Source organism: Hibiscus syriacus, unplaced genomic scaffold (genome assembly GCF_006381635.1).
Source record: "Hibiscus syriacus cultivar Baekdansim isolate YM2019G1 unplaced genomic scaffold, ASM638163v2 tig00113724_pilon, whole genome shotgun sequence".
NCBI lineage: Eukaryota > Viridiplantae > Streptophyta > Magnoliopsida > Malvales > Malvaceae > Hibiscus > Hibiscus syriacus.
Window position 1 is genome coordinate 1,123,555 of NW_024063470.1, and position 18,018 is coordinate 1,141,572.

Genomic DNA, 18,018 nt, shown 5'->3' on the forward strand with positions numbered 1-18,018 from the left:
ATTTGATTTTCGAGTTGCAAATTTGAGTTGCGAATTTTCACTAGGCAAATTTTCCTACTAATCATACTTGTTTAGTTACAAAACTAAAGTTCAAGTGTCTGGAGAAGTTCACAATAACCATCTTTTTTTTAGTTTCACAATATCTCAATGCAAACACCTTCAAAAAGATAACACACAACAATCCTGATAAGTGATAACTGAACAGATCATAGTAATGGTCAAACTCAAGTTAAGCAATATATAGAAAGAATCAAGTGATGTCAGGAATAAATCTTAATAATGTATGCCTAACTGCAAAAAGAACTAGGATCATATTAGTGATATTAATATAGTAATATAAGCTTACTTTATACAAGGTTACCATTGTCATGTTCTTGTTTACTCTATTAGTATTAATATAATAAGTGTTATACAATCATGAATACATAATACAACTTTTGCATCTAAAAATCACCTAAGTTAATAGTTCTAAAAGGTGAAGGAGATTGTGATTTGGATTTTGATTACGATTTTGATTTCCCTTTACTTGGTACCATATGAGCTTTGGATTTTAATGAAGATCCATATTTTGGTGGAGGAAAAGATGATTGTGATGGCACTAGTAATCCACAGGTCAACCTTGTATGACCACTTTCCTTGCAATGACTACATGTTGATACCTTCTTCTCTTAACCCTTAGACAGTATACGATCGTGATTTTTTGGTCGGCCAGGTAGCCTTCTGTCCATGACTAGTGGAAAAACTATTTGTAAGTCATCTGGTATGTCCCACTCAGAAGGATGTGGAATAGGGTAGACAATCTTGGCATAAGTCTGTCGATATACTTCTGTAGTGTAGCAATCCATAGCGTATGCTCTTGAATCATCTTGGTTTAGATGAAGAGCAATTTTTATAACATGACCACACATATAACCAGATGTTTTCCATTTCATACAACTACACGTCTTTGCATTTAGATCGACAAACTCATTTAAGTTATTATTCAAGACTTCAAAAAAAGTGTTTGAACATGGTTCAACTCTCCATGACGTTGACTTCACAACACGTTTCGTTATCTTTTTTTAGTCCATGGTGTAACACGACGTTCCAATGTTTCTGTAATTTTAAATAAATAATACTTAGTAAAATCTATTAAATATGATAAGTTACGAATTTAAAGAAATAATACATTCATGGTTTATTTTCTTATAGTATCACTGTTGAATAGAGGCTCGAAAAAACTCCATTAACATAATAATGGGTAATTTTCGGGAATGACGACTTATAGCGTTGATTGATTCTGCACTATTAGACCTCATGAAACCATATCTTACTCCAAGTTGATGTACTATTGACCATCTTTCAAACCCGACATCTTCTAGTGTTTGAGCACATTGAGGCAAAACACGTCTTAAACAATTTATATGCTTATTAAAATCCACTTCCCGATAAACGTTTACAGCCTTCCAGTATGTCCATTTGTGATTTTTTATACCAGCAAACCTTGATTTTAGATTTCTGTACAAATGAACACCACAAAGTCTATGAAAAACATATGGGAAACACCTTCTAGTAGCGTTATCAATTGAGTTTGTCCTATCGGATATGATTGTCAGATTGCTAATATGACTTATGCAATCCCTAAGATGCCCCATAAACCATATCCATGAATCAGAGGTTTCAGATTTGCCAACCCCTAAGCTATTGGCAGTATCCAATTATTAGCATCTACTGCTAATAAGTTTGTTCCAAGGTATCGACATTTCAAATGTGCTCCGTCAACTATAATAACTGGGCGCATGCAAGTAATAAACGAACGAATCTACAAAATAATATACACAAAAAAATATAATCATTTAAATGTGAAATGCATGTAACTAACAAAAATGAGTAACAAAATTATATTGATTTACTAACCGCAGCACCAATGGCAATAAACAACAACTCAAAATGTCCATCTCTATATGTTTTGATATGAGTTACCGACCTAGAATTTTTCAGCTTTAAATTGTGACAATAAGCCGGCAGTTAGGCAAACGATGCTTTTGGCGACCCCCTCAACAATTCCAAGGTATAACATTTAGCTCTCCAAGCTTGAGAATATGACATACTAATCTTGAACCGAGCATTCATGTCAGTCATAATTTCATGACCCCGATATACCCTGCCATTCAAAAACATCAACTCGGCCAAAAAACCACCCAACACCTTTTTGTTTGCCTGTCTATGGTGAGGGAAAACTTGGGTTCTTGAACATGTATGTTTATCAATAAAAGTCCTAACTTGAAACATTTCTCAATCTTTTATCCTCTTTGCAATCATACACCACGTACAATTTTTGTCAATCCTACACTTTGTTTCGAAATGATCTTTGCTTGATTTGTTAATTTTTAGTTGATAGCAATCTTCCACACATTTCGTATACAAAGCTATCTTCAAGTCTTCCTTTTGTATCAAAACAATCATCTTTCTTGATACGAATAACTTTTTTGTAACAATCAACTGCTATCTTTACCAACTCTTCTTCCGGTATCGGAAGTAATTCTGGCATATTCATGTTATACTCCCATGGCTCTTTCTTAACAACCTTTATATTGCCATGAATTTTTTTTCTTTTCTTCGGGGACTTGTTCTTCTTCTTCTTCAGGGTTATATGAATTACAGAATTGATGTTCAACATGTTCTTTCACAGCCGTAACTTCCTCCTCATTATCATCAACAACATCTTCCTCGGTAGCAGCTGTTTCATCATCAAAATCTGGGTATTGACCAAGATTAAAGTCCAGGTATTGACCAAGATCAAATTTCGAATACTGACTTGTGCTCACATTTTTATCTGTTGGCTTATCATCGTCTAACTGGTCAATACGAAAATCGGAATTTGGGTCTGTAAATTGATTATGATTTGGATTAGGGAAAAGTTGTGGATTTTGAGACTGCGTTTGATATTGTGTTTGGTATTGGAAATGTGGTGAAACAAAAGTTTCTTGGTGATGAAATTGTGGTGGACCCATAAAATTTTGAGGTTAATAACAACGTTGTACATTGTGAGCACCATAAACTGGGGCTGAAGAACTTAGTTGATTACTACCCGTTACTGACTCAACTTCACCACTTCTAGGTTCAACAACATACAATGTAACATCATCTTGCGAAACACTAATGTAAACAATGAATCGTTCAACATCTTCATTGTCGGTTAACAAATAATCTTTACCCTTTCTCTGATAAGATAGCCTAAATCCACTTAGAGGCTCTAAACTCAATTTCTTTGAAACACGTAATATTAGATTTTCATAAGTTAACTTTTTAATGACAGTTTTAGTTGAAGATTCATAGGTAAAGACATATATTGTAAAACACCATTAACATTCTCCCACGACCCTCCATAACACAAATCTATCCAAACATGATCAACATTAGATGATTTCATTCTACAAATTGTAAATAAAGTAATTTACTAAACAAACGAGCTATAAACTACGTATCATTGCTAACTTAGAGAAAAACATACCTTTATTAAGTTGATACTTGATAATTTGGGAGAGAAATCATTGAAAAATTATATAGAAATAAAATTATGTAAAAAAAAATTAGAGACGGGGACGGATGTCATCGAATATGGGGACGGATGTCGCTGGAGAGAGTGATAGATGGAGATGGACTGAGTTGCGATTTAAGGGTTTAGGTTATGAGTTGCTGCTGCTACATAGTTTATATACCCAAAACATTTGCGTTGCGAAATTTAAATTCGCATTGCGAATTCTAAAATCGAGTTGCGAAAACAAAATTCGTGTTGCGAAATTGAAACTTGCGTTACGAATTACAAAATCTTGTTGCGAAAAGGAAACTCATGTTGCGAATTTAAAAATCGAGTTGCGAAAAAGAAATTCGTGTTGCGAAATTGTCAAATTCGAGTTGCAAATTCCAAATTCGAGTTGCAAATTCGTAAATTGTGTTACGAAATTGGATTTCGTGTTGCGAATTCGTTGGTTATTTTTTCAAATCCAAACAAAGTTGGTTAAAATCGTATATTATAAGGCATTTTCGGTCACTCAAGTTATTTTCTCAAAAAAATAATATGAATGCAATATTAATATGTTTAAAGTAAAATGCATGGTTTCTTAAAATATAGTTATGTTAAAAAAATATATAAGTACATGAATTGACTACCGTACAAATATACAAATTGTTGTGTATTAATTAGAAGAACACCAACCAAGTGCATAAAGTGTTAAATAATTTAAAATTTTCATATTGATTTTGAAAATATCCATTTTCTAGTTTAAACGTTGTACAAAGAATTTATATTTGAATGTTGAAGTTGGCCTGCATTTCAGAGAAAAACATTATAAACAAATACCATAAAGAATCAGCTAATAATACTCCTTATGAAACACAAATCTTGTGCTGGTTTTGGTGCACAACTTCTCCAACTCTCTGGCTAACGGCTTCGGTCCACAGTAGAAAACGCATGCTCCAAAACTTCTCTTCTCAACACTTGGGAAAAAAATATAATGATGATAACGATAATTCACTTTGTTTCGACTTTTAAAAAAATATGATTCTTTAAAAATAAGAAAATACATATCAGATACATATTTATATATGATACATTCGAATATAAGTAATATAGATGATTATATGGGCTTTTTCTTACCAATCCTATCCCCTGTATGTCTCCTAGCCAGTTTTGAGAAGATGCTGAACCAATTTGGTCGACCAGATTGCACTTGTACCTGAAAAATCTCATCACTTTCACATTCCAAAACTTTGTTTTTGTAAATATATTATATGAACATAATAAAAATACATAAATTATCCGAGTACGATCGTGTTCGTGCTCACCGGATATATATTCCATACTTGGCTTGATACAGAGATTGAATAATGGTGATCAAAGCTGACCGAGCATCACCCTCTTGACATACACTGGTTAGGAAATTGAATATCTCTACAACAGACTAAACAAATAGATTTTCTGTCAAACACAGTTTAAGCCTAATAACTAGAGATTGGTTCTTGATGGAACAAGTTCAATGGATCGTCCGGTCTGGTTTTTTCAGATGATGGGTAAAGAATGAATAAGTGTTGACTAGAGATTCTCACCAGCCTTTGGTTTACTTCAGCTATTGTAACCCAATAAAGATAAGCTTTTAATGGTGTCTTCTCAAGGCTTCCTTCTCCACAAGCTGCCTACATTATGTTCACAACACTTGTAGTCAATCTAAGAACATAGTTCATTTGCTATGTTATTCCGACTCGAATATGATTCTCTACACATATGAAGAAGTTAAAAAAAATAGCTTATCCGTGTCAAACACGTACTTGTACCGAACACTTGATTCGAGTCAGAATAACAAAGCTTACTTCAATTATATTGGTCATAAGAAGATATTGAAGAACTCAAAAGGGTGGAAGTTATTAAATGATCAATGGCGGAGTACTTCTTGAGGCGGGTAGCAATATCTTTGAGGATGCTAATGAAAGGTGTGATTCCTATGCCAAGGCCAACCATTACCACGATATCATACTTGATGTGGTCTTGAGAAGAAGCTCCATATGGTTCATCAATATAGATTTTTGGATACTGCTTTGGTCCTGTTAGTTTTGCTAAAAAAGGAAAATAAAAGATTAAAAGTTGAACATACATGATACATATTCATACTCGACATTCATACCCGCGAGACAAAGTAACATAGGTTAATTCAAGTTTTGGCTTGCTATTTGAATACAAAACCTATACCTTGTTTGATCTATATTACTCAGACTCTTCATTTTTCTTATAAGTAACATGATATGAATATAAGGATATGTTATTCAAGGGATCCGTCTGTTGGTAAAAAATGGATGCATGACAGCCGGCGGCTAGATAATTCAACAAAAATTAGGCTACCTAATTTTGTTGAATTTTTTGTTGAATTTAGCATGAGATAATTACCAAATTTAGTCCCTGGACTTTAGGGTATTTACAAGATTAGTCCTTAAGCTTCAACTATAAATACCCTAACTCATTTTGCTTCAAAACCATTCCAAAATCATTTCTTTCTCCCAATACTAAATAGTTTAGAGAGTTTTTTGTGAGTTGTGAGTGTTTTGTAAACACCTATAAATTTTCTCTCTTTAGTAAAAGATCTGCAGCAGTCTAGAGACGTAGGCATAATTGGCCGAACTCCGTTATCAATTTCGGGTATTATTTTTTCGCTTTTATTTCGCATTCTCACTAATCTGATTATAGGGAAATTACTCGTTTAAATTTCTCAACAACTGGTATCAGAGCTTTTGGTGGTGAATTTTGTCAGTTTTTCCGTGAGGTTACTATTCACATAAATAGTGAATTTTGTGAATAGTAAAATTTTGTTGACGATACGAATTTATCGACGGAGGTGTTATAATACATGGTGGTTCACAGAAATTGTCAAAAACGATAAAAAAGAAGCCAGATTCGAGTGGGAGCGATGGCTGCAGACGAAGGGAATGTGAAAATTGAGAAGTTCGATGGTGCAGACTTTGACTTTTGGAAGATGCAGATTGAAGATTTTCTGTACTAGAAAAATCTATATCAACATCTTTCAGGAAAGCAACCAGAGGGCATGAAGAATGAAGTCTGGAATCTTCTCGACAGACAAGCCCTCGGAGTTATCCGACTGACGTTATCCCGCAATGTTGCTTTCAATATAGCAAAGGAAAAGACCACGGCGTGTCTTATGGCAGCTCTCTCTAGTATGTATGAGAAGCAATCGGCCTCAAACAAAGTTCATTTGATGAGGCGATTATTCAATTTGCGGATGGCGGAAGGGGCATTAGTGGCTCAACACCTAAATGAACTCAACACAATCACAACCCAGTTGAATTTCATGGAAATTAAATTTGATGATGAAGTTCGAGCTTTAATTCTCTTATCATCTTTACCAGACAGTTGGAATGCTAATGTTACAGCAGTCAACAGCTCATCGGGAAACAGTAAATTGAAATTCGACGATGTTCAGGATCTGATATTGAGTGAAGAAATTAGACGGAGATAATCGGGTGAAGCATCAAGCTCCTTAGCCTTGCACACAGAGTCTAGAGAGAGAACTTCAGAAAGAAATCCAAATCGTGATAGATCGAAATCTAGAAGGGGAAAATCAAGAATGTGAAAGAAAGATTTTAACTGTTATAATTGCGGCAAGAAGGGTCACTTTAAAAGAGATTGTCGAGCACTGAAGAAAGATATCAGCGCACAAGAATCTGCCAACGTAACAGAGGAGACAAGTGATGCCATGATTCTAAGCGTCAATAGTATGATTGAATCATAGATCTTGGATTTAGGGACATCTTTCCACTCCACCTCATGCCAAGAAATCATGGAGAACTATGTTAGTGGTGATTTTGGGAAGGTTCATCTAGCTGATGATGAAACCTTGATGATTATCGGAAAAGGAGACATCCGATTAAAGTTGCCAAACTAGACCACCTGGAGGCTGAAAGGAGTGAGACGTATTTCTTGCCTTAAAAGAAATTTGATTTCTGTAGGACAGCTTGATGGAGAAGGATATCGTACAACCTTTTAAGGCTGTGAATGAAAGATTACCAAATGAGCACTTGTCATTGCTCATGGTAAAAAGAATGGTACTCTCTATGTAACCTCAAATTTGGATAATATCATTACAGTAGCAGATGCTGATGGAAAATCAAACCTATGGCACCAAAGGCTTGTCCATATGAGCGAGAAAGGGATGAAGACACTTTTGTCAAAAGGGAAGCTGTCGGATCTAAAGAATATAGATGTCAGACTATGTGAGGATTGTATCTTTGGCAAACAAAAGAAAGTCAGTTTTGCAAAGATTGGCAAGACACCCAAGGCTGAAAAGTTAGAGTTGGTTCATACTGATGTATGGGGACCATCTCCAGTTCCATCTCTTACAGGCTCACTATATTATGTCTCCTTCATCGATGATTCTACAAGGAAGGTGTGAGTTTATTTTCTGAAGAAGAAATCAGAAGTCTTTGATACCTTCAGAAAATGGAAGGCCATGTTGGAAAATGAGACTGGTTTGAAAGTCAAGCAGCTGAGGTCTGATAATGGAGGAGAGTACATAATAGTAGATTCAGAGATTTTTACTCAAACAATGAGATCAAGATGGAGACAACAGTTCCCATGACACCACAACAGAATGACGTAGCAGAGCGCATGAACAAAACTCTAAATGAACGTTCCAGAAGCATGAGGATACATGACGGCTTGCCCAAATTGCTATGGGCTGAAGCTATCAACACTACAACTTACCTGATCAACCGTGGGCCCTCAGTTCTCTTGGATGATGGAATACCAGAGGAAGTTTGGAGTAACAAAAAAATAAACCTTTCACACTTAAGAGTGTTTGGTTGTATTTCTTATGTACACATAAATTTTGCTGAAAGAAGTAAACTTGATGCCAAGTCCAACAAATGTGTCTTTGTTGGTTATGGTAGTGATGAGTTCGGTTACCGATTTTGGGACTATGAAAATCGAAAGATCATCAGAAGAATAAATGTCATTTTCAATGATAATGTGATGTACAAAGACATGTCAACCATAGAATCAAGTAGCTCCAATACCGAAGCTGAAACAAAGGAATTTGTTGAGTTTGAGGAGATTTCTGTAAATGATGTTCAGATTAGTCCTGAAGCAGTTCAAGAAGAACCAGACACACTAGAACTGAGACGCTCCTCCAGAATTCCTAAACCAACCCAGCGTTATTCGACTTCTTTGCACTACTTTTTGTTGACTGACAATGGTAAACCAGAGTGCTGGTGGAGGATTCAGTCAAGTGTGAGTCTTCCATGAAAAATGAGATGGACTCGCTTATGTCAAATTAGACGTGGGAATTAGCTAAATTACCACCAGGCAAGAAAGTGCTCGATAACAAGTGGGTTTACAGGATCAAAGAAGAGCACGATGGGAGAAAACGCTATAAAGCAATATTGGTTGTCAAAGGTTTTCAGCAAAAAGAAGGTATTGACTATAATGAAATTTTCTCTCCAGTATTGAAACTGTTTACAATCAGACTGGTGTTGAAAATTGTAGCTGCAGAGAATCTACATCTTGAGCAGTTAGATGTAAAGATAGCTTTCCTTCATGGTGATTTGGAGAAAGAAATCTATATGAGGCAGCCAGAAGGCTTCATAGAGTCATACAAGAAAAACCTGGTTTGTAGGTTGAAGAAGAGCTTGTATGGTTTAAAACAAGCTACTAGATAGTGGTACAAGAAGTTCGATAGTTTCATGAATAGCAGTGGTTTTACCAGATGCCAAGCATATCATTGTTGCTACATCAAGAAGTTCGACAACATCTTCATTATTTTATTTTTGTACATTGATGACATGCTCGTTGTAGGCTCAGACATGCAAGAGATTATAAACTTGAAGCAAAAATTGTCGAAGCAATTTGAAATGAAAGATCTAGGCACTGCAAAGCAGATTCTTGAGATGAGGATTAAGAGAGAGACAAAGTCGGAGACTTTGATGTTATCACAGGCTGAGTACATCAACAAAGTACTCTCCATGTTCAACATGCAAGATGCTAAACCAATAAGTACACCTTTAGGTGTTCATTTTAGACTCTCCAAAGAATAATCACCAAAGACAGAGAAAGAACGTGCACACATGGTGAAGGTGCCGTATGCCTCAGCATTTGGAAGTCTGATTTATGTCATGGTTTGTACTAGACAAGACATTACTCAAACAGTGGGAGCTATTAGCAGGTACATGAATAATTCGAGCAAGGTACACTAGGAAGCAGTCAAATGGATCCTTAGATATCTGCGGGTTCCACAAACAAAGCATTTTGTTTCAAAGGTGGAGATACGATACCGACATGCTATGTAGATGCTGACTTAGTTGAAAATATTGACATCAGAAGGGGCACTACAGGGTAGGAGTGTGCATTATCGGATATCAGATATTATCCGATCCAAATTTTCGGATATCCGAAAATTTCGGATACCTAAAGTAATTATCCGTATCCGAATATACGGATCCGAATCTGATTTTGTTTTTGCAAAAAATTCAAAAAAAATAACATAAATTAAAATATTCATATTTAATTGTTTTCTAACAATTTGTTTATGTAATTACATGCCCCACTACATTTAAAATTTTAAATAACATAATACAATAAAATAGTCCCCTAAATGTTAAATATCATAAAGTAGTGTACATTAACAACACAATAAAAATAAACAATCACAAGATATGCAAAATAAACATATTACAATAAACCAACAAGTCATTAACTAGCACCATTCACCCTTACCTCACAAATTTGTTCAAGATTGAAGGGGGCAACCTTCCTGCAGCAGCTATTGCTGTAATACTAGCAACTCTACTAATTACCCTCAAAATTACCCAATTGTCATCCATCATAGACCCTGCTAAAATTTTAGTTCCATATAGTTCAGAAAGACACGAAGTATATATATTTTTCATAGATTGAGGGTATATATAATAAGCATTTACATATAAACATGCAAAGTTGAACATGACAAAGCTTAAATAACTATTGATCAAATTGGTACGAAAGGCAGAACAATGATTATTAGCAACCCAATCATATTAGTATTAGTAAAATAAAGTAAATCTAAATAATATTTTTTAATAATGGATTTTTAAAAATTAGATTGATCAGCTGATTCGTATAATCACGGTTAAAAAAATAACATTTAACAGATCTAAAAACTCGAATCTTAGCATTTGCAGAACTAATCCACCTCTAATCATCATTCAAAATATGGATAATCCTAAAAGAAAACACCCCAAAATCTCATATCTAGAAAACAATTATGAATCGAGTTAAAAGATAAAAAAACCCAGGAATCCCAATGAACAAAGAAGGTAACAGAGACAACAAATCGAATAGATAGAGATCATCAGAGACTAAACAAAATAAATAGAAGAACAACTAACATAAAGGAACATTGCATCAACCATCTCCTTAGGAAACGAAGGGAACAACTCAATATAACGACTCCCCAGTGTCATCCTATCCTTGGCTATTGCGGCTTTCGAATCTTCTGCATTTGCAAACTCCACAAATGCCTCTCCATTTGGCCTCCTCTCTGAATTCAACACTATATGAATTGCATCTTCAGATAACACAAAATCTTTAAAGAAGTCTATTATATCATCTTTTCCAGCAGAAAATGGTAGTCCCCTCAATCTCAATATCCCCGTATGTTCAACAGTTTCCTTTGCTTCATCGCTAGATTTGGCCCTTGAACCATTTCTGCAAGGTGAACCACCACGAGCATCAGCCACTTCATTAGCTATTGCATTATAATATTCGTGTCTCTTGCTTCTGAAAACCTCTACATATCTCCTCCCCATGTTTTGGATGTTCTTTTGAAGGGCAAAATCAACCTGAAGAGGATAACCCAATACACAAAAAGCTTCACCACTGAACTTGCCATTTTTATCGAAAATAACAAAAACAAATTCGGATTTTTGGATAATTCGAAAATTGGTTTTTACCGATCCGTATCCGATCCGATAATCCGAAAAAAACTTCAGATACCCTATCCGAACTATCCGAAAATTGGAAAACGGATCGGATATCCGATTTTTCGGATCGAATCAACGGATTGTCAGATCGAATCGGTCAGATCGGATTTTTTTTGCACACCCCTACTACAAGGTATGCCTATACTCTAGAATGTACTGCAGTGAGTTGGGTTTCTCAACTACAGAAGATAGTTGCTCTCTCTACAACTGAAGCAGAATATGCCGTTGTTACGGAAGCCAACAAGGAGATGGTTTGGCTCCAAAGTTTCTTGGAAGAGTTATGCAAGAAACAAGAAAACAATATCTTGTATTGCGACAGTCAAAGTGCTATCTATCTAGCGAAGAATTCGTCTTTTCATTCTAGGACGAAACACATACAATTGAGATATCATTTTACCCGGTCTCTTTAGGAAGATGAGATTTTGAAACATGAAAAGATTAGTGAAGCTCAAAATCCGGCAGGCATGTTGACAAAGACGGTGACTACGAACAAACTGAAGTTGTGTTCAGCTTCAGTTGGCATGCTAGAATAACAAGACTATAAATGCTGCTGCATTGATCGAGGTGTGAAGACAGATTAAAATCAGTCTTCAAGTGAGAGATTATTGGTTAAAAATGAAAGCATGGCAGCCGGTGGCTAGATAATTGTGAGTTGTGAGTTAGTAAAAGATCTACAGCAATCTGGAGACGTAGGCATAATTGACCGAACTCCGTTATCAATTTCGGGTATTATTTTTCTACTTTTATTTCGCATTCTCACTAATCTGGTTATAGGGAAATTACTCGTTTATTTCCCAACACCGTCAAATACATGAAAAAAGTTTACCTCGAATCAAACACACATTCGAATTCGAATAATATTATATATATTTACCTCTTGGAAGAGACTATATAGCTGATAGCTCCAATCCCCAAGAGTTCTGATATGCACACTTAAGTAATCATCTTCTGGTCCACAAGTTAGGGAAAATGAGTGCCTGATAACCAAAAACAGTAGTATAATATCATTCAGGGTGGTGCAGAATACTATTGAACAATAATTAGCTTGTAAAATATCATAATAATACACATCATGGTATGTTTTACCATTCGAAGGGTGAAACTTGGGGGCATTGGATGAATATATACATGCCACTATTGTGCCTAAAACCTTGTGGTTTCCTCAGTTTGAGAGACAACACCTTCCCTGGATATAAGCTCACCTGCAAATTGAAAAGGCTTTTTTTTAGTAACATTTTTATGAAGGTCATAATATGCATATTGTGGACAGAAAACGTTTCAGAAAAATAAAAAGAGATGCATCCGAGTTCAATCCTACTCTGTGTTTCAAGATTTACTCTATTAATCTCTCAGACGAACTTATAAAATTCTAGAGAACAAATTTATAAAGAAGGGAACGAAAACAAATTATCAATAGAAATTTGCGTTATATGAAGCATACCTTCAAGATTTGCACTTCAGAAAACCCTGATCTTATAGCTCGAATCATCCTCTCTCCAGCATATAGTAAAACCAGTATGGCAATGTACATCCATGTCTATGTAACAACATTCTTAACATCAAAACTCATGGCGTAGTTAATCAAACACAAATACAATTATTTTATGAAAAATCGAATATAAATATCGGATGTAAATATTTTATGAAAAAATGAAGAATCGGAGTAACATTGTAATGTACTTCTCTATAGTAATCCTCTATTAACTATGTTACTAGGAGTCGGCTACAAATGCTAAATATGAGTGTTCGGCACGGATATTTGAAGAAAAATGGCATGGAATTTCAATATTTAGGAAATCAATGACTTGTATCATAACATAAACTATAAACAGTCTTCTAAATTCATAAGATTCTTACCGTTTTTTCAAATAAATTACCTGTGAGGAAGAGGAACATTGAGTGAACAATGAGCAAAGCATACACCAGAACAAACAGATGGTGGGAGTACCGGAACGTATTATATTCAGTGACCTTCCGGACAGATCTAGGAAGCGACCGAGACCGGCGTTGAGGCCACTTGGTCGCTAATGTAAATGCTATCATCATCAAGATCACCATGGCAATCCCGGTTGCAACCTCAGTTGTGGCCAATATCTGGAAATATGACGGTTGCTGGTACCCAAATCCGGCTGCTATAGTTTGTAGAAAAACCGAACAATCCGATCCACTAATTCTAGGGTAATCACAGACCAGATGTGTGCCCCCATGGAGAATAACACCAATCACTATGCCTCCTGCAATTAGCTGCAAAACGGAGCTTTTCCACATTGAGTTCCAAGAATTCTAACTCGAAACATTCTGTCGATGTAAGGATTGTCGGACTATGTCCGAGTCGAGCATAATCCGACAATCCTTGTACCTACTATATACGAGGAAAACGAGGACTTACTTTGTGGAAGTTGATGTTGTCGTTGAAGGCAATAATGGAGTTAAACCCTGGATTCTTGCACAGCCATGTGATTGTATTTCGACAAACGGGCAGAAGAATGAGAGCCATGTTGAATTTCAAGGTCTCGGCGGCTCCCTTGGCTGTGGATAAACAATACCCCATAACTTGAAATGCTGAGCGATGGCTGTACTGGATGAATTTCATGTGAGAAGTGTAAAGCAAATCATCAACCACAACACAATTATCCATGCCCATCTCCAGTATGAACGAAACAAGATCTCGGCTTTTGATAAAGACTCTTGCTTTTGTTGATGATGATGATGACGATTCTTCTGATATGAAATGGTTGAGTGAGCCTTTTGGTAACTTAGCTTTGAACAGAGCTTCAAGATCCGATGGCTAAAACAAAAGCAAAATGATTATTATCTGTTGAAATAGAGAGAAGAGTAATGAGAAACAATGGCTTGAGTTTTCCATTGATTAAGAGTGAATATATATACACAAAATTGGACACATAGAAATAGGAAACTAGCCTAGAGTTAGGGGATTACAACTAATTACAAGGCATAGAAATAGGAGACTAGCCTAGAGTTAGGGGATTACAACTAATTACAAGAATATTATAATTGATTACAATAATTTAAAATATAGATAAAATCTATTATAATTAATTCTCTAATATGCCCCCTCAAGATGGAGCTCCAGAGGAGACACCAATCTTGACCCTTAAATCTTGGAATCGGCTTCGTGGAAGCGGTTTGGTAAGAGCGTCGGCAAGTTGATCTGCTGAGGAAACATGAGTAACACGAAGAGCACCTGATTGAACTTGACCCCGAATAAAGTGATATTCAAGTGCCACATGTTTCATGCGCGAATGAAAGACTGGATTAGAACAGAGATAGGTGGCACCAACATTGTCGCAGTAGATAACAGGCGGTGTAGAAAGAGTGATGCCAAGTTCTGTGAGAAGGGAACAAATCCAATTGAGTTCAGAAGTAGTAGCGGCAACTGATCGATACTCAGCCTCCGTGGAGGATCGAGCAACTGTACGTTGTTTCTTGGATGACCAAGAAATAGGATGACGACCAAGATAGACAATATAGGCACTCGTTGAGGTATAATCATCTTTGTTTCCAGCCCAATCATCATCTGAGAATGCATGAGGGGAAAGTGGATTTGCCTTGTGAAGGAATAATCCATGAGTTAATGTGCCACATAGATATCGAAGCAGTCGTTTTGCAGCATTCCAATGTTCAGACGTCGGGCGATGCATGAATTGAGAAAGCTTGTTGACAGCATATGCTATGTCTGGGCGAGTGAGGCAAAGATACTGTAGACTGCCAACAATTGTTCTATATTCTGTGCAGTCAGTTAGAGCTGTACCTGAATGAAGTGTAAGATTTCCATCTGTAACAAGTGGTGTAGCAATAGGTTTTGCACCAATCATTTTTGTCCGGGCAAGAAGATCAGTGATGTAGCGCCTTTGAGTAAGCAGCAGACCGGATGAAGTAGTTAGAACCTCAATGCTGAGAAAATAAGACAATGTGCCAAGATCCTTGATTGAAAATCTTTGTGCCATGAGGTCAATGTAGCGCTGAATAATATTGGTGTTGGTGCCTGTGATAATAATGTCATCCACATAAACAAGTAGATATATAGTAGTGTCACCTGAGTGAAGAATGAATAGGGAAGTGTCTGCTTGAGAGTTTGTGAACCCAGACTCAATGAGGAATTGGTGAAGTTCAAGGTACCAAGCCCGTGGGGCCTGCTTGAGTCCATATATTGCCTTCTTTAGTTTGCATACATGTGTTGGATTGTCTTTATCAACAAATCCTGGAGGCTGGGCCATGTAGACATCTTCGGAAAGATGGCCCTGAAGAAAGGCATTATTAACATCCAATTGTCGCAATTGCCAACCTCTACTGACTGCCAGGCTTAGAACAAGTCGTATTGTTGTCGGCTTGACAACCGGACTAAAAGTGTCATGATAATCCACTCCAGGTATTTGATGAAAGCCTTTGGCAACTAATCTAGCTTTGTACCTGTCAATAGAACCATTAGGAAGCCGTTTAATACGAAAGACCCACTTACATCCAACAAGATTCTGCAGAGAAGTAGATGGAACAAGCTCCCAAGTTCCATTCCGAACAAGAGCATCAAACTCATCATTCATAGCTTGTCTCCATTTGGGATCTTTTAGGGCTTGAGAAACAGTATGAGGCTCAATGTCTGATGGTTGAGAAATGATAGCAGTGAGGTTTATTTTGGTTAGGGGTTTATGGATGTTGTTTTTCGATCTAGTGGTCATGGGATGGGTATTTTGATGGGTGGGTTGCGCTATGATTGAAGCAGAAGAGGTCTCAGAATTGTGTGGTTCTAGTGGTAAATGGCCGACGATGGTTTCTTGGCGATTAACCGAGCTGTGTTCGGGTAAAGGGAGGTCTATGGATAGGGATCGACGGTCGACTGATGAGGAAGGGCAGTGGTCTGTTTGGGTATTTTGTGATGGATGTTGACATGAGGAATCCCTTTGTGGAGGCGTATTGAGTGAGCCACTTGAAATTGGTAAAATTTGGACTGGGGGAAGCCATTTGGAAATGATCTCTGGGGTGGGACGCGCTAGATGGATTTGGTGAGTGCTAAAGGGAAATGAGTTTTCAAGAAATTTGACATGACGAGAAATGTATATTTTAGAAGTGGATAGAGCGAGACAGATATATGCACTTTGTGTTAAAGAGTAGCCAAGAAAAACACAAGGAGTGGAACGAGAGTCAAGTTTGTGCTGAGAATAAGGACGAAGCCACGGATAACATAAGCAACCAAACACCCGAAGTTTAGTGTAGTTGGGTTGAGACTCAAAGAGTTTCTCAAAAGGAGATGAAAAATGTAGTGTGGGTGTGGGCATACGGTTGATGAGATATACAGCAGTGGCAAAGGCGTAAGTCCAATTAGTTAAAGGCATTGATGCATGAGTAAGGAGAGATAGACCAGTTTCAACAATATGTCGATGACGTCGTTCAGAAAAACCATTATGTTCTGGTGTATGGGGTGGTGTAGTAAGATGTGATATACCATTGGTGGAGAGAAAACGATCAAGGGCTTGATATTCACCACCATTATCTGAATAGAGGGTAATAATTCGGTGTTTAAATTGGTTTTCGACTAATGCCTTGAAACGTACAAAGACGTCATGCACATGAGATTTTCGTTTAAGGGGATAATACCAAATATATCGTGTATAATGATCAACAAAAATAACATAGTATTGAAAACCATCAACAGAATAAATAGGAGAGGTCCAGACATCAGAAAAGATAAGTTCAAGCGGGTGAGATGAAGTTAAGGTAGAAGAAGAAAATGGAATTTTATGACTTTTATTGCATGAACATGCATTGCAATGTGTGAAGGAGGATAACGGACTAGACAATGGTAAAGGAAATTTGGAAACAATATTTTTCATAATAGTAAATGACGGATGACCTAGTCTAGAGTGCCACTCGGACGAAGTGGTCTTGACACTGGAAAATGCAAGCAATGGTGAAGAGGAAACTGAAGGGGATGTAGTCGGCCACTCATATACGCCATCCTTAGGTTCACCCATCAAAAGGATTGTCCCCGTGTTTAGATCCTTCACCTGAAAAGCAGAGGGTGAGAATTCAACAGAAACATGGTTATGAGTGCAAAATTGATAAATCGAAATTAAGTTCTTTTTCATGGAAAGGACACAAAGGACATTTTGTAAAGTAAAGGTGCGAGAGGAAGTTGGTATGGTGGTAGAACCAGTATGGGTTATGTGAAGGGCCGATCCATCGCCAATCATGACATCATCAGATCCTTGGTACGAGCTATGAAGAGAGAGATTGCTCAAGTCAGACGTAACGTGGTGAGATGCTCCACTATCCAGTAACCAAGTAGGTGTAGTGTTGTTGCCCAGAATAGTATGATTGGCTCGTGGTTGCCAGGGTGTGGAAGGGCAATATCCCTGAGAGCCTTGAGGACGAGATGCTGGTGATTGTTGATTATTGACAAGCCGAAACATCGGGCATCGTTTGGCAGTGTGTCCTTGAGTGCCGCATGCTTGACAACGACCCAAATAAGGTTTGGGTTGGCGTTGATCATGAGGAGAAAGT

The 18,018-nt window shown here is 36.9% G+C and overlaps 2 protein-coding genes across 2 annotated transcripts in view; one reads left to right on the plus strand and one right to left on the minus strand.

Moving 5' to 3' along the window:
- Positions 1-17,662, plus strand: part of LOC120187317 (ATP synthase subunit gamma, mitochondrial-like) — a 53,394-nt gene extending 35,732 nt beyond the window's left edge. Inside the window, 3 exon segments of the mRNA XM_039191058.1 lie at positions 1,355-1,362; positions 6,054-6,059; positions 17,651-17,662. The gene's annotated coding sequence lies outside the window, so the exon portion shown is untranslated.
- On the minus strand, positions 10,252-11,442 carry LOC120187308 (heterogeneous nuclear ribonucleoprotein F-like; the record flags this gene model as incomplete). The annotated part of the gene is made up of 2 exons (XM_039191048.1): positions 10,252-10,370; positions 10,899-11,442. Coding segments are annotated over 2 exons (663 nt in total), but the record flags the coding sequence as incomplete, so codon positions are not given.
- Positions 17,663-18,018: the final 356 nt, after the last annotated feature.